At 38.3% G+C, this 21,841-nt stretch overlaps 1 protein-coding gene across 1 annotated transcript in view; it reads right to left on the bottom strand.

Annotated features, from left to right (window-relative positions):
• LOC149138544 (putative DNA primase large subunit) overlaps window positions 1–21,841 on the bottom strand; it is a 127,811-nt gene that overhangs the window by 12,695 nt on the left and 93,275 nt on the right. Inside the window, exons 15-17 of the mRNA XM_089446597.1 lie at window positions 2,361–2,435; window positions 2,177–2,262; window positions 1,988–2,081 (exon numbers count right to left, since the gene is read on the bottom strand). Coding sequence (XP_089302723.1) covers window positions 1,988–2,081; window positions 2,177–2,262; window positions 2,361–2,435 — 255 coding nt within the window. The remainder of the gene's footprint in view (window positions 1–1,987; window positions 2,082–2,176; window positions 2,263–2,360; window positions 2,436–21,841) is intronic.

Raw genomic sequence — 21,841 nt, 5'->3', positions numbered from 1 at the left:
ATGTTATATGATTACACATATTTCTTAAATGTCCTAATCAATGTGGAAAAAGTCGAAGTTGGGATTAAATCGGCAAGGGTCCAAAAGTTGAAAAAGTCTTTAAAGTCGGCAAAAAGTTGGCAAAATTAAAAAAAATAACAAAAATATTCATTTTTTAAAAAATCCGGACTTTTTCAATAAAATCCAGACTTTTTCAATAAAATCCCATTTTTTTCAAAAAAAAAAATAAAAAATCGTTAAATAAACTACCTCATTCACGATTTTTTGGAAAAAGTCCCAATTTAATCCCGACTTTTTCAATTTAATCCCAACTTTTTCAACTGGGAAAAAATCGGCAAAAAATCGGCCGATTTAATCGGCCAGCCAAAAAAAACGTGTTTTGGGGATTTAATCTCGATTTTTTCTTGACTTTTTCCACACTGGTCCTAATATATATATATATATATATATATATATATATATATATATATATATATTGCATTTCCCGGTTTCTAAAATTTGGGGGGGCCACATTTCGTACCCGTTCCCATTTCGGAAACTCGTACTCATTTCCTGGTATTGTGCAACTTAGCTGCTATGTATTCTCGACCCTAGACTCGGGTCCCTCTGCTGAACTGCCCCTCTCACTTTAACTCAGATCACTTAGCTCGACTTTCTCAGCAAACCACGCCCCAAAAAAGTCGAAATCTTTGATCTCTTGGTATATCTCCAATTGAACCTCGAGCCTCCTCTTATACTTTTCCTGTTGATGAATCAACGACCGTAATCTAATCTTTAATCAACGGCTAAAATTAAAACAGGCTTGATCCTCATCACTTAAAAGTTTCTCACCCATATTCTTATTAATACACATTAATATTTTTATTTTCCTATGTTTAGACTTACGAACCCAATAAAAATATTAATTATTTTAATAACTCCTCATCCAGATGGAATTTCTCCAAACGATTTCTAAGTTCTAGAGATCTCATGTATTCTAGCCCCTCTACAAAATTTTGGAGCTAGAGCACATCCGATGCTACCCAAATCAACAAATAGGGAGGAATGGTTATTATCCTCCCCACCTAAATTCAATTCCTACAAGTGACATGATGAACTTTGTTGTAATGGCTTCTAACCTTGTTGTTGAGTCAATGCAATCCCTTGAGGACCAGAAAATATATATTCCTCAAATGGAATATAAAGATATTTCCCATGGAAATGCATGTGTGTGTGTGGCATTAGTATATTGTCAATGACTCAATTTTGATCTTCATCATTCTTTCTACTTTAAATAGCCAAGTGAATGGAGACAAACTCTTCCAAATCAAGGGCAGCAAAACTACAACATTATAGGTCTCTAGGATAAAATGCAGAATATATAATATAAGCACACCTCTATAATAAATACCCAAATTATGCATTACCTGTCCTATAATGCTTTGAAGTCCAAGATAAGTCTTTGCCTTGTCACATGCTGATATAGCTGGCCAAACGTTCACTAGCTATCTCATGGTTGAGCCAAGGTTTTGAAAAAAGAAATACAATTGAGAAGCGCAGTGGTGCTGATATCCCAGTCTTTGGCCTTCATACAGCCTTATTTAAAACAAACTGATAAATGGCGGCAAGCCCTTGAAGACAAGCACAATATAACTAGAATAATAAACTTCTATAACACAATACATAGAACCAAATGTTGATAGGCAAAATATAAAATTAGCCAGTCTCTATAAAATACTATTTAGAATAAGCATCTCTACAAATCCACAACCATCCTCGATACTAAATTACTCATAGTTCAATGTAGACCTTTGTCTTGTATAAGCTAATCAACTGGTCAAAATTGCACTTGCTATATCATACTACTGCACAATTTGGGCTCACACCTCTACATAAAATACAAGGATAATATTTTGACAAGAAAACTAACTAACATTGCTATGGGAAACATTTCGTCTTTTATAAACCCCTAAATACTGAAGATGAAATAGTTGAACATCCAGTGTACCTGGTAGTGACGTTCACGAGTTTTATGCAACACTTCATCAACAGTAATACCATTAACTCCCATTTTTCCAAGAGCAGCCCGCAAGTTCTCCTCACTTTTTGAGAAAACAAAATGGTTTAAGAACATAGACAAGAACTTATTCATCTCATGCTAGTTCTAGAGCCAAAAAAATGAATATGTGAAGATGACCTGAAATGTCGGTAAGGGCAACCATGGTGATCTCCTACACCAGGCGTTGACATAATTACTTTTTGACAAGAATAAGGACTATAATCCTGTGTCAGTGAGAAAAAGAATGTATTTAGGTTACTTATGGCACAATTAAATTTTCTGTTGTCCAATTATAAAACTATATATAACGTTAAAAGCTTACCGTTCTCTTCCCTTCCTTCCCATAATTGTGGCGTATACTATAAGCATATTCCTTATCAAATCTCTCCACACCCACCTGTTATAATAGACCATTAGTTTCTATCTAGGTTCAAGGCAATTAAATAACGCCATGTCATCAGAAAAGAGATGTACCACTGTAAACCCATAAACATAATTTACACACACAAGGAAAAACATTACTGGCAATGTACCAAAATAAAACTAAAACTAAAACTAGAATTAGATAGACAAAAGTAAATGCAGAATCTACAAAATATGAGCCATTGAGAAAACCAGATTAAGTACAAATTCAGACAACTATCAATAGCTATTCAAGACAAAAAGGTAGAGAGCATTAGCAAAAGTCCTCTCATCATCAGCAATGCATGTGCGTCCATCTATATGGGAGTAGAAAGAATACTTAATTTTGCTATGGTAATAATATGCAGAAATGATTTCATCAATATATGCATATCAAGCTTTAGGCAATGACCGCCCCTCAAATTCAATTCAGCTACAGAAATCAATTAGGCAGGGCTGTGCACTGGCGCCCTTTATCTTATTGCTGCAGAAGGACTTGGATATCACTACAGGTTGCTAGTATAAAAGGGGCTGAACAAGGGACTCCATCTCCTCCAAGGCCAGGAAAGGTTCATGCCTATTTTGTTGATAATACAACATGATCTACAAAATTGACTCAACAATCGTTCATGATACCCAGTGTCTGGTTACTGTTCATTTTGTCTTTGCGGCAAAGGTGAGAAAGTATAAAACATATTTCCAATGGCGGGATCAGAAACAGTCCCCTTAATATTAAGTGAAGAATAATCATGAGCGAATCTGTAGGCCAGTATTTAAGAATCCTTGTCAAAGTCAATTTTTCTACCAACGAAATGGGGAACTCAATTGTTTCAGAACTAGCATGAAAGTTCACTATTCTTTTTGACATCCTGGACACTGGCAATGCTTACCAGCCATCTTGTCGCCTTCATAATGATTCAGATTACCTTAGAGGGCAAAGGATTCTGAGTTACTCATGAAGGAAATAGGAGGCAGAAAATGTCACCCTGGGCCTTGCATATCTTTGAATATTTGCACCTAAGAGAAGGGGCCAGATGAATTATCTCATGAAGTATCACTCAGTGCTAAGTAGATGATCAGGGCTCTTACTGGTAATGCAGCATGCTAGTTAATTATCAAATATAGAATTGAAACAGCTAAGCATAAGAAAGGGATTAGAATTCCACTCACTTTGGCAGATTTCGAAAAACATAGGTCCTTGTTTTTAAACTTTAAAGAAAATTTGGATGGGATGATTCAGAAAAGCTAGACTACAGCCATATCTCATGGAATATTCAAGGGATGCATAAGGGTGTCGACTAAGGAATAGTAGCAATCCATGCTTCAAGTAGCAACTTGTGCATTAGTTGCATGATCCTTGGGTTGCCGAGGAAGGAGTGCAAAAAAGGCTTGATTTCTTAATATGGTATGTGGGACATGTTGAGGCTTATCGGTATCAATTTGACAGTCAATTAAGCTTAATTTGTAACAATGGTATTAGGACCCTGTTCTCTGTAAGCAGTTTTATGTAATAGTTTTCATCAGCATTTTCCATCTATAAATAGGGACCTAGCAGTCTGCCTATGTATCACTGAAGTTATGTTTTACATATCATTGTGTCTTCATAGATTAGTGTATTTTTCTTGTGTGCATTTAAACCATTCCCTATTAATCTCAAATCATTTTGAATTTATTTCCTAAAAACAAGTCACATGCATTTGATAAATTTGTAGAGTTTAAAGCTTTGGTAGAAAAACGAAGTTGGTGTGTACTAAAGAAATTAAGTTTTGCTAAGAGTACCTCTAATGAATTTCAAATATTTTGTCTTATAATATTAGGAGACAGTTTAGATGTTCATATACTCAACAACAAAATAGAGTAGCTTAACCAAACAATAGGACCATCATTAAGATAGAAAAATGAATATTGAATGTAAAAGGTTGTCCCAGATATGGTGTGCCGTGTGAAACAATCCATACTTCTGTTTATCGATCAATAGATGCTCAACATCTGAAAAGGCATGGTCTAGTAACAAGCATAGAAAAAGGTTTCTACGAGTGATGGTTGTAGTGCCCATATGCCAGAAAAAGCATAAATTTGATGAAGAAAGCCAAAAAGGAAGCTTCTAGGTTATGGTGAATGTCTAAAGTTAAACCAAAAGTACTGTTTGAACTATAAACAGAAAAAATGTAATAAGTAGGGATATTATTGGTGAAGGCAACATGCAAAGAAATTTGACGCAAAGACCAATATCGAAGAACGAATTGCAGATCTTCTGGTTGAAGACTGGCATACTGAAAACAAAAAAAACACAGAAGCACGTACAAGTGTGTCTCTAAAAACAGCAAAGTGGTTATCAGAAAACACTTAAACATACCAAGTCTGACAAATGGCCTAAAGTTGAAGAAGAAATTCTTGTAAGGCGATCAAGAAGATTTCAAGAAAATTCAAACACATAAAACAGACAAAATTTACCCTCAAGGACCCTGCACATTTGAGAAAGCATATGGTGAAACTCGCAGCACATGAGGTATGCAACAAAGGCAGTTAACCTAGAGAATCTATCCTGAAACTTCTGGCATGAAATTCAAAGCACTCAACTACTCAAACTAGCACACCAAGCTCCAGCCTGCCTTTTGTTTTAAAGCCTTGTATAAATTGTTTATATTAATAATCAAAGGAGGCTTCAATTGAAAACAACATTTCTTTGAAACAGCAATGACGGCAATAAATATTATAACAAAAAAAAATTATTTCTAGATTAAAAATAATATCCATGAGAGGGTGTGTTGCACCGGATTTGTCAAAGTTCCAAGGAAGCGGAAGTGCCAAATTTTTTCAACAAGATTAGAACATTTGTCAGCAGTCGATATGTCATTGTAAACCCATTCTGCAAGTTATCTAGCGTAAATGATCCTAATAAAACCTTGAATATATGTGACAACCTAGGTAAGCCTATGATTTTGATGATGAATTTCATCCTAGGGATTTTTTAACCTCGTTGATTACCTGTGTTTCTAAACACGGCTAATCAGAAGAGTTTTTTCCCTCTAGTTTAAACCCCAAAGCTAGTGTGAAATTTATTGTTGAAATCTTAGGTAAGTCCTAGTGTTTTTAGCTGAGTCTATGTAAAAGTGATTTGGGAATAATTTAAACAAGTTGGTTTAATTATTTTATTACAAATCGTTTGGTTTACTAGATCATATTGTGTCGCAAATGGGTTATGTGTCTTGAAGGTCTAAGCCAAATGTGTATTCCCCCTTTGAGGGTTGTGAATGTAAAATCTTATGTATTAGAGGGTGGAAAAATAATTAAATCCCCTCGTGTAAATTATTTGATTTTTCTGGCAAAATAAAATTACATCCAAAGCCAAAAAATTAATTAATTAGAGTAAAAAATAAATTTTCTTGGGAAAATTAATTCTCCAAGTGGAAAAATTCGCAGGTCCTAAAAAAATCAATTTTTAAAGATCAGTCACCAAGGGAATATTGTATATTTCAAGAAAATTTGGACCCTTGGATCTTGGCGGCTAAGTCAAAGTGAAATTTTTGAGGAAAATAGCTCAAAATAATTAATTTTGAGCTAATAAAAAAGAAATTAAATGATAAATTCGAAAATTTCTCAAAAATAAAAAATCAAGAGTCAAAATTAATTTTTTTTTAAGTATTTATCAATGACCAAGATTATTTTGACAATGATCAAAGAAACTAGCCATTATGTTTCCACTTGGAGGATAAATATATAAATTAGAGAGTCATTTGAGTCTCTAGCATCTTGATCTTTGGCTCGAAAATTTCTGTTGAAGCAGTTTTATAACTATTGTCCCATTGGGAACTACTTTTTCATATCATAATAGAGACTTTGGAGTGCAATTCAAGGTGTTCTTGTTTATTGATTTGTGATATGTGTTGACTACAGGCATCTCTTTCTTGTGCTGGATATTGGTAAGATTTTATTTTTCATTAGATGGAGATAGAACCATATTATTGATAGTTTTGGGCTAATCTTAAGTGTTTTGATTCCCCATGTGATCTAACAATTTATTTTGAGATAAATTCAGAGTGCTTGCAGGTACTTCAATCCTTGGCCTCCATGTTCACAAACTTGGGCAAAAATCATTGTTGCTTGGATTCCAAATATTTATATGGTGGATTAAATCTTCGTTAAGGCTATAGTACACATTGGAGTTTCTAAAGTATTTTTAGCCATCCTTCAAAGGAAAAAACTCCATAGAAATATTTTTCTCAAAAATTTAATTTTTTTTAAAACCCTTGTATATTTGTAAATCTTGTGAATAATTTTGTAGAAATAACTTGTAAATTGTTTATTCTAACTTGGATTTTGGAGATTTTTAGTATTTTTGTATATATTTGGGGTTTTGAATTTTTGTACAATATTTGGAGGTTTGAATTTTTGTACAGTATTTGGGGTCTTCGTATTCGTCAATTGAAATCTCTATAAGAAGAATTTGTGCGGGTTTTCCTCTCAAAGAGTGAGAAGTTTTGGCCCTGGCTCATAGCCTACATGATGTGTCTCTTATCTATTTATGTTCATGCATTGGTTACTGTTTGATGGAGAGGAACACTAATAATCTAAACAAGTAAAAAGCATTCACAAGCATTCATTAATAGAAGAGAAATCACCTAATGCTAATGCCCTAGATTTCTGAACATAGTTTCAGAGCTAAGGTGTCAAAGTCAAGAAAAAGGGCATGCAATCATAGAGACACTCCAGGATCGAATCTCAAGAATGGCATCAAAGCAAGTAGAAGAATATCAAAGAAAAAGTTCAAAGATCTACATTGAAGGATAAAACCCTAGATCAAAAGGTTCAAAGATCTACTTGTAGTCAAGGCTAGAAGTCTACACCAACAAAAGTGTTGGATCATATAGTCATCATTAAAAGACTACAAAGACCCTCATCAAGTTATCTACAAAGCAAGGTAGCTCGAAGTACTGTAAAAGACGAAGATCACGTCATCTGGGAGAAAGTCAAAATCCTAGAAGCATTTTTGATCTGCATTCATTCACTACCAAAGAAGTCAAAATATCTTGAAGGCGAGAAGGCATTATCATCTTCAAAAACTATAAGGGAAGCTCCCTATCATTGCAGCAAGGATCTCATCCTTATCCTTGAAGAAGATCATCCGAGGAAGCAACAAAACATCCTCATCAATCACCATCAACAAAGAGAACTAGATCTAAAGGCGTTGTCATAATAAAAGTAGCAATCCCCTTTCATTGAAAAAAGGTTTTTCATTTGGAAGAAGATCATCCAAAAGGAGCACTAACACATCTTCTTCAACCATCATCAAAGTGATCAAGTTGAATATTTCATCTTCACTTGTCAAGTAAGTATCTTTCATTTTATAATCAAATTTGGTAAAATGACTTTGTTTTTGCAAGGAGATCTATAAGTTGGTTGGGTCATCAAAATTCCTTGCATGGAAAAGTAGGGTAGGCATAGTCCTCAAGAAAGTGAAGTCATTGAACATATCAATGAAAAGATCTCTTTTGAATACATGGAAAGGGATCAAAGGGCTCAAGGGATTCTTATGTAATCAGTCAAAGATCCCTCATCCCTATATAGCAGTATTAGAGATATCAAAGAGATATATATGATAGGCTAGTAGAGCTATTTTCTGAAGTTGCGATAAAGAAGGTCACATCAGTTAGATCTGATCTACACTAATTGAAGGTATCAAAGGATAAAAGGTTATCGTCATAAGATCTACATTGCAAGATTTGGGGTGAGATAATCTTCATGCACAAAGTAATGAACAAATGTCTATAAGAATAAGAAGGCTATCCCATTCGACAACTTGTGGTTTCCATGTAAGATAGAATAAGACAGGTTGAGGGCAAAAAGTATTCAGACATTTGCCGAAAAGAAAGAAAAGCATAGCTAAGATTCAATGTTATGAGCATTATAGGAAAAATTGTCCTAAACTCAAGAAGGGCAATAACAAGGAAGATAGAGAAGAAGTCCATTTCATCAAAGAAGAGGAGGAAGCTAAAAGAAGGAAGTCTAAGGAAGAGAAGCATTAGAAGCAAGAGCTCATGACATCACCATAGGGAATCATGAAGGACCACTGGAACAAAATCTATGGTAGTCCACTTTGAAGGATATAGCTCTTGGTGGCCTCATTGAAAGATCAAAGGAAGAAATCATCCAGGACAAGTCTCAGCATACATCAGTCAAAAGGGAAATATCTGCTGAATAAGGATATGCGTGATCCTCAAGATTCTCTGATGGAATCCTCATCGGAGGACCAACTGATCTAGAGTGGAAGCAAGTGTTTCATCAAGAACTCCAACTTGTGGAATTCATGGATTATGGTATGATGACATAAGAGATAAAGCAGATCAAGGGGTTGAAAATCTTTCCAATCAAGGAAGTTGTTGAAAAGAAGCCTAGATGACCTAAAGATAAAATGAGGTATGTATGCTTGTAATCAATATTATAAAGTCATGTTGTATGGTTGCAGATAACATGGAACACGACTCTATCTTGAGAAGCATGATTAAAGGTTAGGAATCTCCTCTTATGAAAAGATGTCGGAAGGCATGGGTCACACTAGATGAAATCAACATAATATGTCCTCATATGAAGTAGGAGGTGATTAACTACAATTTAGGAACCCTGACTAGAATCTCCTCGAAATGAAATGAAACGTGTGAATAAAGGAAGGAAGAGATCGTGAGATATGCAACTGTGGTAAAGGCAATCAACATTCAGAAAACCAAGAAGATTTGACTAGGAACTCTCCCAGAAAGATATGAGGACTTTGGTGGAAGTCTAAAAAAGATGGAGACCCTTGACAATGGATATCTTTGGGGGATATGTCAACATGTATGCAGGATGTTGATACTTACAGGAAGATGTCATGATGAAAGACCATCACAAAGGTAATTTTGATTTAAGTGTTCATTTCCTATTTTTGAACAAGTATCTAGATGAGCTTATGTAGGGCTACCAAAGGTAAGAACTATGAATGTCTTCCATGAAGAACCTTGTAGAAGGATGCAAGAACCTTCCGGAAAAGAAAGTTTGATGAAGGTAGCATAACATGAAGCAATGCTAGATGAAGACTGATGGATCACTTTCCGATGAAAGGAATGATGACATAACTGATGGATGGTTTGTGCCCTATGAAGATATCCCAAAAGATGAAGACTCCATAACAAAGAAGAAATTCATGACATCAAGAAAGGAGTTCTTCAAGCAACTAGTTGTCCCATCATCTCCACCTGAGGAGCTGTTGAAGGTCCCTATTTTGAGAGGGAGCCTGGAAAGTTTCTTACTTGGAAGAAACTTGAAAATTCCCAAAGCCAAGAGGGAGCTTAGGTACATTCCTTGTGTAGGATTGAGTAAATTCCTTTAATGGAATAGATATGTCCTCCCTAATTGAGAGGGAGAGATAGACACATCATTCTAGTTTTCACCTGGGAAGACAGAATGAGAGGATTGGGTAATCATTTGGCATCCGATACTCTTTGAGGATGAGATAGGGCATCCGAGAGAAGAGTAGTCGTGGAGGACCGATATTCCTTGAGGGTTGGGGAGTCCAAGATAAGAATAGTCCTCATGGAACACACCTTGTGTACCCAGGTAAGGTATGTTCCAAGAGAGACAATGATGAGAGTGTCTATAAATCATGGGTCTCGCCAACATTGAGCTTAGATCTTGTGGAGACAGAGTTGTTAGTCAAGGCCTTGTTATGTAACAATGTTGGTTGACATGATGCTAAACAAATGGGTTACCAATCCAATTCTTCTTATGAGAAATTCTTCAGATTGAGAATGACCAAGTACCATTATGAATACCTCCCTAGTTAAGAGGGAGTGTTGTAAAATGTAACTAGGTTCGGTCTTCATAATGACATTGTAATTGTGATTTTGTAAATGAAGTAAAGAAGAAAATAAAATTATTTTGTAATGCCTTGCTTCATGGGTTTCATGAGCAAGAAGTTTATTTTTAGATGGCTCCCATTGAGAGCCTTAGGATTTGTCAAAAGGTCAATGTCATGTATAAAGATATGTCAAATGTATTCTAGCAAATAGCCCTCCAAAGACAAGCACAATCCTCCTCTTCCTATGTCAGCCTGCAAGATGAAATAATAACTCATGTCGGCTCACGTTATGGAGACACACTGGTTCATAAACTCATGTCAGCTTATATATACGAACAAACTACTATATATACCCATATTCCACAGTTAGAAGATTTCGCATCTATCTCTGAGTTTTTTGGTTGGGTAGAACAGATAATTTCAGATCTCTGGCACAGTGAGAAGACTTTGGATACCTCTGAGATTTCGCAGAATAATTACAGAGTTCAGATGTGAGAAAAGAGCTCGGTCTAAGGCACAGGAATGGAGATTGGGTAGGGAATTTAGATCCCTCTTATGTTCAGATCACAGTGACAGCAAGGAGTATTGAAGGGCCAAGATAGCACAGTTCGGATCTTTCTGAAGCTCAGTACACAGTGGCAGCAAGACATATTCGGATGTGATCACATGAGTTTCTGAAGGAAGATAAGGGACAGCGAGATGCTTCCTACAGTGAAGAGTCTCTTTGTCTAGGTATCACATCAAGTGCAGAGAAGCAGTCTTGAAGAAATAATAGTTTGGTACAACCACAGTTCATTGATGATGACAGTAAGAAGGTCTCACGAGAAGAGATCTAGATGAGATCTCAGTGATGTCAATGTCTCAATGCTTAGAAGATCAAAGAGGAAGAGGAGTCAACAAGAAGAGAAGACAGTCAAGAGGACTTGTGGCTTGGTCTTGGAGTGGCTAATAGGTCAAGGGTCTTGGTCTTGGTATTCGTCAATTGGAATCTCTATAAGAAGAATTTGTGCAGGTTTTCCTCTCAAAGAGTGAGAGGTTTTGACCTTGGCTCTTAGCCTACATGTTGTGTCCCTTGTCTATTTATGCTCATGCATTGGTTACTGTTTGATGAAGAAGAACACTAATAATCTAAACAAGTAGAAAGCATTCACAAGCAGTCACTAATAGAAGAAAAATCACCTAATGCTAATGCCCTAGATTTCTCAACAAAAGACACTTGAGCAGTTCGATTTCTGAGCAAATCGATTTCCAGGGTAGCAGCAGTAAGTCAGAGAGAGAGCTAGAGAACGAAGCAATGAGAGGGGCAGAGACAACGAGGTTGGAGGAGGCATTCTAGATCCAGCGAGTGCATTTGTAGAGAGGTAGAAGAGCCACAGAGAAGCCGACATTGGGGCAACACAGTAGCCTCTAGAGGCAATTTCGATTATGCTAGGGAAAATTCGAGTTTCAGTGCATGAGGCTGGACAGAGGTTCTTGGGGCCAGGAGAAACATTTTCCCAAACAACATCAGACTAGGCAGCTTGAGGAGAGGCTGATCCAGACCGAGCGCAGAAGGGACTGCGCTAGAGTGACGCAGAGCCAACGCAGAGGTAGTTTGGACGGCTCACTTGGAGTTGCAATCAGAACCTGAATTTGCCTATGGGGTGAGGAAAATTCCTCACTAGATTTTTGCTAGTACTTTTCCTTGTAGAATTGCTAGATTTGGACATCCAATTGTACTTATAATTTTTTACTGTTGCTTAATAATAAAATCGTGAGCTGCTACACTGGTTTTCCCAAGTTGGGTTTTTCCAGGGACATTTGTCCAAAAATAATTGTCTCATATTTTATGTGTGTTTGCTAACATTTCTCAGTTTCCAACGCATTATTTTTCCACGGTATTTTACTTGTGAAGGTTGCAGTGCGTTTATTTCGATATTTGTCGTAGTTGATAAATTGTTAAATTAATTAACAATTAGGAGAAATAATACCAGTTTCTACAATATGATAACGCAGTGTTACTTGGGAGCGGGAGCGGGAGCGGGGAGCGGGAGCGGAAGCGGGAGCGGGAGCGACCATTTTCAGAAGCTCCCGGTTTGGGAGCGAAACCCGGAGCGATTTTTTAAAAATATATATATTTTTTATATTTTTTAATTTTTGATACATATATGTCAGCAAAAACATGTAGAATGATGAAATAGACATAAAAAACATAAAAAAACATAAATTGATCATTGAACCATATCACATCAATCATCTAGAAATTATAATCGTCATCAACCTTAGTAAAATAATAAATTAAAATAACATTCAATTCAATAACATTTATCATCATTGATCACCAAAGTAACAAGTTGTACTTGTAAGCCAAGTTTAACCATTACAAGAAGTAATATCGAAGATATTTCTAAGTCCTAACTTCTAACTGTTAACATGATATGAAATGTTAAAAATTTATAAAATGAAACATGAATAATGAGATGAAATGAAACAACTTTAGTCTTTCACAAAGCATCATATTCATAATTCACAATCATTACCAATGAGTTATAATTGCCAAGGCCCAACTTCAAACTTCAAATTTTCATTGTCACAGTGATATAATGTTTACAAAAAATATCATAATGTCATAATGATATGAAAGAGTCAAGAGTCAAGAGTCAAGGACTCAAAACTCAACACTGAACAGTTATGAAAACTAAAGTGACAAGTCTAATAGAAACTAAAAAAGACAAGTAAACTGTAAATCTACAAGTGGCCCTTGCCACGAGAGTCTCCAGGAGTATAAGTAGGTCTTGGCGGTCTTCTAGGAGTCTCCCGCCCAGACCGACGACCAGAACTAGAGCCTCCACGCGAGGGTGTCGATGGAGGTGGTGACAGCAATGGAACAAGACTCGGGCCCCGAGAACTGCTACTGGATGGTGGAGGTGGAGGTGGCATGGCTGCTGCAGCTGCTTCAGCTTCATCCCGTACAAGCTCATCTTCTAGTTCTTCCATATGTACAATGCCATCCTCTAAATTGTCGTCCTCAGGGTGATTGTCCCAAATTTTATATGTGGGATCTTCATTAGCCCGATCACAGTAATGGCTCAACAACCTCAAATTGTAGTGCACATAAACCAAGCTTTCTGCTCGGTTTTCGTTGAGCCTGTTTCTTTTCACATTATGTATATAACTGTAGGTGCTCCAACACCTCTCTGCAGAAGAAGAATTTACAACCTGTGCAAGAACTTTCAATGCCAATTTTCGCAAAAGTCCGTCGCCGCCATATGTTTCCCACCATGTGAGAGAATCAAATTTATCTTTGTCGTCCATTGCATGGAAGTTACCATACAAACCACTGCCAGTGAAGTATCTGCCTATTTCAAGGCGCACAGCTGCACATTCCTCCCTGTCAGGCACCAACTTTTCTAATGCATCCAGATATCCTTTAGTTACCTCTCGATCTAAATGGGGTTTGGTCCTAACACCACCCCCTGCTGCAGGTTTGCCCAACCAAGAATCTGAGTAGTATTTTGGCGTAAGGATATACGCCAAGCAATGTAGTGGAAGGTTAAGCCTTTTCCACCGTTCACACACACAATCGTGAATCAGATTGTACAAGTCGGGATCTCTGTTATTAACAATGTCTTTTATTTCCCCCAACATGGTATCCATTTGCTCATACACCTCGCCAATCACTGGTTTGTCTGTATCTGCAAACCGAATCATGTTATAAATTGGCTTGGTGAAATCCAATACCTGTCTCACAGCTGTCCAAAACTGCCCATCAAGAGCGGCCTCCTCCACCGTTTCAAAACCTGCAATGTCAGCTACATTTGTAGCCCTTTCCTTTAACACCTGCCAATTTGGACTTGATACCATGCTAGCTAAACCCTCTCTTACCTTCAAAAGACACCTGAAGGTGAGGTAATAGCTACCAAATCTAGTCCTCGCAATCTTCAGCAACTCCAATCTCGAGTGACTGCGGAAAAGGCCATGGGTATTGCTATGATTTGTAATAAATTTTATCATTTTTTTTCCTCTCTTGTACAAATCCCCAATCCATTGGTATTGTTCATTTTTGTTTTTGACAATATCATGCAACAGAAGGTTCAATGTGTGAACCAAACATCCAGACCAAAATATGTTCGGGTATCTATCCTCAATAATTGCTCCCGCTGCCTTACAATTAGGAGCATTATCAGTGATGACTTGGATGACATTGTATGGGCCAATACGCTCAATTGTTTCAAGCAATGCTTCTGCAATGTTGATAGCGGTCTTGAACTTGTCTGAGTAATCATGTGCAGCTAGAAAAATGGGACCACTTCGGGACACAGCAAGAACACTTATCAATGGCTTGCCTTTTACATTTGTCCATCCATCAGATACAATGGACACCCCATTGTCAGTCCAAGAACTTGTCATTTTATTCAAAGAATGTGATATTTTTGCTTTTTCATGATCAAGGCCAACTGTTCTTGCCTTGTCATACCCAGGGCTCTTGTATCCTTTAGGGGCATCATTTATGGCAGAAACCATTTCGTGCCAATAAGGTGAGCGTAGAACATTGAATGGTATCCCATTTGCATAGAGGAACCTGTAAATTTTTGAATCCACATCATTCCTACACCCCTCATCAAGGAAATCTGATATGGTTCTACGGCGTAAAGATGATGACCCTGAGCCTCCATGTCCATATCCACTGCCTTGGGAGGATGCTGAAGGAGTTCTTTGTGAGCTTGGTTCAAAGAAACCCCTTGATCTTTTTGCTTTGTATTGGGCGTCCTCCTCTTCCTTTATGTATTTGGCTCTATCAACTGTTGACACCGCGTCGCAAGTTCTGATTCCTATTTGTTTCTCTCCATCCCATGCCCTTTTCCCGCAAAGGTGTCTTCTCAAACGGGTGTATGAGCCTGTGAAATCAGTGTTGCAATGGGGGCAATGAAATTTAGTGGTTCCACCCCCTCTCCCTGTTTCAGGCCTCTCAACATATTTCCACAATGGAGTTTGGTCTTGTTTAGTTTTTTGACCCTCATGTTCACCCTCCACATCCTCCTCACTGGGGTTTTCACCTATTTGACTTCCTCCGGCTTCTTCATCCACCTCTTCAGTTTCAGGCCCCCTCCGTTTCCTACTCTCCACCACCATAATAACCAGAAAGGGGACCAGGAAGAGGAAAATGCCAATAAAAATGCTCAGGTCCATCGTGTTTGATGTTGGTAGGGTTTGAGTCTTGAATCTGCAAATTAATTTAGTTTATTGGGATTAATTCATTTAATTTATTAATTTAATTTAAATTAATGATCTTTAAACTCAAACAGGTAAATGAAACTAACCAAATTAACTACCTAACCAGCTAAACTAACTAAATGATTAAGTTACTTACCTCTGCAAGCTTGCTCCTCGCTCCTTGGCACTTGCTCCTCGCTCCTCAGCTCTGGCTCCTTGCTCCTCAGCTCTTGCTCCTTGCTCCTTTGCTCTCAAACTCAAGCTCAATCTCATTGAAATGATTTTGTTTTGGCCCATTGGGCTTATAAATCCAAAAAAATTAGTTTAATTTTTTGTTTTTTTCGGGTCCGCGGAATTTTTTTCCGCCGAATCGCTCCCGGAATTTTAAAATTCGCTCCCGGAGCATTTTTTAATGCCCGGGAGCGATCAGGGAGCGATCGCTCCCCGATCGCTCCCGGGCATTAAAAAGCGCTCCGGGAGCGATCGCTCCCTGAAGCGCTCCCTCACAGACCAGGGAGCGCAAATTTTTTTACGGGAGCGCGCTCCCGACCCGCTCCCGCCCGGAGCGCGCTTCGGGAGCGGGTTCGAAGGGGGGGGGGGGGGGCGCTCCCCCGCATCACTGTGATAACGTATTGGAATGTTCACATGGTATCAGAGCGTAAGTAATTAGCCAAAAGCTTAGAAGCGAAGGAAAGAATTTTGCTGCTCAAAAGGAGCAGTAGGATGAAATTCTTGAGGCAGCGCAGTTCATTACCAGGCACGCCGAGTTGCTTGAGGAAATTCGATTTTTTTCAGTGCAAGAGGCAGAAAAAGTTCGAATTTCCCAGATCAGTGATTCCAGCAGGCAAAGGGAGCCGCTGCAACTCCGTTTTTTCGAGAGCATATTCCCGATTGGACGCAGAGGGTTTTGCTGCAGGTTGCAGAAACAGAATCTGCGTCGAGTGGAAGAGAAAAGTACACACAGCAGAGGGAAAATTTCTCTCATGGAACTTCGAGTCTCAAAAGTTCGATTTTTCAAGGCAGATTGGCAATAACAACTAGCAAATATGCGCATTCCAGGAGGGAGTGCAAGTAGCAAAGTAGCAGCCAAGCAGAGGTAAAGAGTGAGACTTTCAGGTTTACTTTCCCAGCGTTTGAGTTTCGCAGATTTTACATCTTTGTAGAGTTGGTCGTGCAAGTCAGCCAGAATGTAGATCTGGGCAATAGATCGACTTCCAGTTGCCAAAGACAGGTACCAGAGAAAGTGAGTTGCAAAGCGATGAAAGGTCCCAGTAAGGGACAAGGCTCAAAAGGAGATAATGGGGCACCAGATCCAGGAGGAGGAGGAGTAAGAGACTCTTGTGCATCAAATTGGGCAGGGTCCTTAAGGAGTCCACCTCATGGATCATTACCTTGCTACAGGGGCCCACAATTTTCGGTAGTAGGATTGATTAATGGCAGTTGAAGCAGTCAGAGACCAACTAACAATTGCAGAGACTAGTAGCAGTCAAATGTTGGGGAGCACAATACAGTTGGCACAGTGCAAACTCAGCAGCAGCGCAAATCTTCAATGACAGTACAGTTGCTAGTAGCGATCAGAGACTCAAGAGACAGATGCATCATATTGATCACAGTTGATTCAGTATTTTGGATACTTTTCAGTTGCAGATGTTGCAGTTGCAACAACAAAAAATGAGAGGGAGTTGCAGTGCAGATGCAGTGTTAGCAACAGTTCAGCAGGGTCAGCAGTAGCACCGATCCAACGTATATCAGAGTTAAGCAGTGGTTGGTGGGTAGTATGGCCAGACATCAACAACGTGATAGGAGATGATGCATAGACAAGGTGTTGCTACAAGGTGTGCAGTAGCACTAGAACACATTCCTTGCTAAGAGGGAGTGTCAATTTTTGTAGCATTGGATGTGTTCTAGCCACGAAATTTTGTGGAGGCTAGAATATATGAGATCTCCAAAACCCAAAAATCATTTCTAGAAATTCTGCCTAGAAATGATTTAATTAGATTATTAACCAGTTTTTAATTATTTCTTAAGTCTAAACTTAGGGAATATGATTAATTGATCAGTGTTAATTAATTCAAGGCGATAATCATCTAGAAACTCACACAGATCGATCCAAAGATGATCCTAGGCATCGATTATGATTTAATCTTGGTCGTTGGCGCTGCAACGGGGGATTATAAGAGGAGGCCGATGTGGTGATGGAGAAGACACTTGAGCAGATCGATTTCTAGAGTAGCAACAGTAAGTTGTCGAAGAAAGCTAGAGATCAAAGCAGTGAGAGAGGGGCAAAGACAGTGAGGCTGGAAGAGGCATTCTAGATCTAGCGAGTGCATTTGCAGAGGGGCAGAAGAGCCACAGAGAGGCTGATGTTGGGGTAGCGCAATAGCCTCTAGAGGCAATTTCGATTCTTCTGGGGAAAAGTCAAGCTTCAGTGCCAGAGGCTACATAGAGGTTTCATGGACCAAGAGAAACATTTTCCCAGACAACAGCAGACTAGACGACTTGAGGAGAGGTTGATCCAGACTAAGCACAGAAGGGATTCTACTAGGGTAACGCAGAGCGAGCGCAAAGGCAGTTTGGATGACTCACTTGGAGCTGCAGTCAGAGCCTAGATTTTCTTGTGGGGTGAGGAAAATTCCTCACTAGATTTTTGCCAGTATTTTTCTCTATAGGATTGCCAGATCTCGACATCCAGTTGTACTCAGAATTTCTCACTGCTGCTTAATAATAAAACCCTTAGCCGTTGCACCGGTTTTCCCAAGTTGGTTTTTCCGGGGATATTTGTCCAAAAATAATTGTCTCATATTTTATGTCTATGCTAGCATTTCTCAATTTCCAGTGCATTATTTTTCCGCAATATTTTATTTGTGAAGGTTGCAATGTATTTATTTTGATATTTGTCGTAGCAAATAAATTGTTAAATTAATTAACAGTTAGGAGAAATAATACCAGTTGCTGCAATAGGATTCCGTATTGGAATTTTCACACCAACCTCTTCACATACTTCTGTAATATGTCCTTCCTAGGATCCAAACCAAATTCCATCATTATCAGTGTTAACAAATCACAATAGCCTCTAGTCAAGGTGTGGGATTCTTTATGTCAAATTTTGCTAGTTGATCTCTCTAAGGTCAACATTCCTTTGCATGGTTTATCTTCATATAACAAAGTTTTGCTTCATGCTCTTCAACATTCAATTATCAATCAATGTGTTCCTGGAATGAACTAATCAACTGCAAGCTTAAATTAATATCATATCCATCAAGATCTTTATAGCTCCCTCTTTTCATTTGAGGTAAGTGAACTTCTTGTCTTTTAATTAACTTCCTTTATGTAAGCTTCAAATTGTTCTCTTATTTTTCATGTTTTTCCACGTTCTTCCACTTCTTCCTTTTGCTAGTCAAGCTTTAGAAAGAACTTATCTTGACTTGCAACCTTTGTTAGAAACGACAAGGCATAAAGATAACAAAGAAGGAGGTATAGAGTACTTATCTTTTGAGAAGGATTAGCTCCCTCTTAGTCTTCGACTTATTCACCAACTTTGTTCTCACATTAAACATCAAGGGTTAGATCCATCTTTAATAGTGAACATGACTAGATAAGGTTTTTTTGCTCCTAGGGTTTTTTTGATCAAGGGTTCACAAACCCTAAATGCCAAATTGCAAGATCTACAAACCCTAGTTTCTCAAGGTCTTCAAAGTATGTAAAAAGCAAAACCCTAGAGACACTTTTTCATTTCTTGAACTTAAGACCTAACCTCTATCATAACAACAATCTTCTTATATGTCAATTTTTGTCTATACAAACCCTTTCATTACCTTTCAAATGACCATCACCATAACTGCATACACCATCACCATAACTGCATACAGAGATTATACATACCTCTATAAACATTTTTCATTGCAAGGATCTGGTCCTTTGACTTGTCTTCAACTGTTAAGAGTCAACTATCTTCAAAGGTGCCTCAAATTTCAACCACAAAAGTCTCGTCAAGTTGCTCCCTTTGTCTTGATTCCTTTCAAACAGGTTTGTTTCATTGATGTCACTCATTCTTGAACTAGGGAGATGAATTCTCATCTACTATGGTAGATAAACTCGGGTATGTCATAGGAAGATGTCGCTTTATATGCCTTAGAGATGATCCATATGGTTTCCTGATACATGTCTTAAACTTTATTGAATAAGGTTCTTTGTCACTTTGCATCTTCGCTTTAATCACTTCTTTCATACTTCAAATCAGCTACATGGAATTTGTCTTTCTTTTAAATATAAGAAGGATGTTAATGCCACAAACTTCCAATATCTTCGCAAGCCACCTTTTGAAGAGACATACTCATTACTTCATATACAAAGATGGGCCTTACTTCTATAATCTAGATCTGCATATAACTTCTTCTTATGAAATATCATTCCTCGGTTTTCGCACAAGTTGTCATCAAACTTGGATTATAAATAGCTCAAGACCTTGGGATGTCTTTATATCTAGTTCACAATCCATCCATTATACTGTTATAACAGTCATCAAGAGTATCAGTGTCATTGTTATTGCCTCGTGTTAAAATTGGCAACTAGGGCCAAACTCCATGTGGGTCACCTTACTTATGGCCATTGGCAGCTAATATTTTTCTTGGATTCCTCTCTCCGAGAGGTGTAGGATTGATCTAAATATTATCAGATTTCGACATGTATTTATGGAGATATGAATTTATTTATATTATTGACAATTTGTCAAGGTCAGCCAGCAAGCTAAACAAGCACTTTTACCTCCAGCTCATCCTCAACATTGCATTTAAATAGAGACCTCGAGTCATTTGAGCAGCACATCATCTCATGATCTCTCTCAACTTGTTTGGGTATGTCTTCTCACAAGGAGGACGTGGTGGAAAGAAAGATCAAGAGCCCTAGCCACAATCAAGAGGAGCCCTAGCCGTAGTCAAAGAAGGAGCCCTAGCCGCAGCAAAAAGCAAGCCCTAGCCGCAGCAAAAAGCAAGCCCTAGCCGCAACAAAGAGCAAAGCCCTATCCGCAGCAAGAGGTGGTCAAAACAGGTCTGAATAGGGTGGTCTCTTGAACCGAGTTGGTGGGCTAGTGAACTAAACAGAAGAGGACTTGAACAATGAGAAAGGGATCAACTTGCAAATCTGTTTAGGGTGGTTGTCTTAGGGTAAGACTAGAAGTCGAGTTGTTGTTCAAGGTCCAAGATTGTAGGGCTTTGTGGGCTGAGGAAGATAACGAGTTAGCATTGCTAATTGGAGGTTGTTGTTTGTTTGAGGACCGTATGCCTAACTTACTGTTGGGCTAGGCTACAGGGCATAACCAACAACAAAGGTTGTTCTAAGGGTTGCATTAAGGGTAAACAAGCCAGACTTGGACAGCGTGGCAGTGGTGGAGTCTCACCTTGGTACACCGCAGCCTAAGAAGACCTGCATTGTTGACTGTGTGGAGAATGAGGGTTGAAGGTTGATGCCCTAACTCATGAAGCAGTGACAGCAAGTGCAGCAAGAGGACAACAGTGTTTTGGGAGATGTATTGGGTCAAGGTTTGACCATGTTTGGTTCAGTTTAATGAGCATCCTGTTGGTGCCATATGGATGATCTTCCGAGGAGTTGAAGGATCTTCCTAGGAGCAAAACCAACAGTGTAGTTTTTGGATGCATTGAGCTTACTGTTGAAGGCCGATGTTGGCTGGGTTTGATCGAGCCATTTAGAGGAAGATTTCCATCCTGTTTGACCAGCATTGACTTCTCTGGTCAAGGCTTTATTGCTGCTGTCATAAAATATCAAATTTGTATATTTGTACTATCTCTCTCTCTCTGCTGAACTATTGAAGAATATAAGAAGAATTGATCGAGGGTTTCCCCACATTGGGGTTTGTCCTTGGCTGGTGCCACATCTTGTGTCCTCTTGTCTTGGCTCGTCTTCTACTATTTATGTTTTTGTTCTATCTGCATTTTACCATCATGTTGATGTGATTGCTAATCTGGATATTGATATTGGTCTAATAAGAAAATTTAAGTAAATTACTTTTAAGCATATAACATACCAAAAATTAACACGTTGTCATATAGAACTATGTCAAATATCCTACTTTCATGAGGGTTTCTTTAGGAGTTATTGTCATCACAATGTGAACCATAAAAATGTAGCAAGCCATGGAGTATATAGAAATACTAATTATAGGAGACTCTGATATAGAGAGATCCAAGGAGCCTCTTATTGTAATTTCATCCTATCCTTAGTAATATGTTTCCATTGTAATATAGCGATACCCCTCGAAGATACAATGTGAACTAAAGATACAAAAAATGCAAGCCACAACAAGCCATACAGAGTAAGCAATCCACAGGCAAGAGTGCAAGCTATTGTGAATAATACGAGCC

The sequence above is a fragment of the Pinus tabuliformis genome, chromosome X, assembly GCF_031772625.1.
Source record: "Pinus tabuliformis cultivar Carrire ecotype Pingquan chromosome X, CPIR1, whole genome shotgun sequence".
Classification (NCBI taxonomy): Eukaryota; Viridiplantae; Streptophyta; class Pinopsida; order Pinales; family Pinaceae; genus Pinus; species Pinus tabuliformis.
Note: the sequence above shows the minus strand (reverse complement) of the source record. Positions and strands in the feature narration are given on the sequence as shown.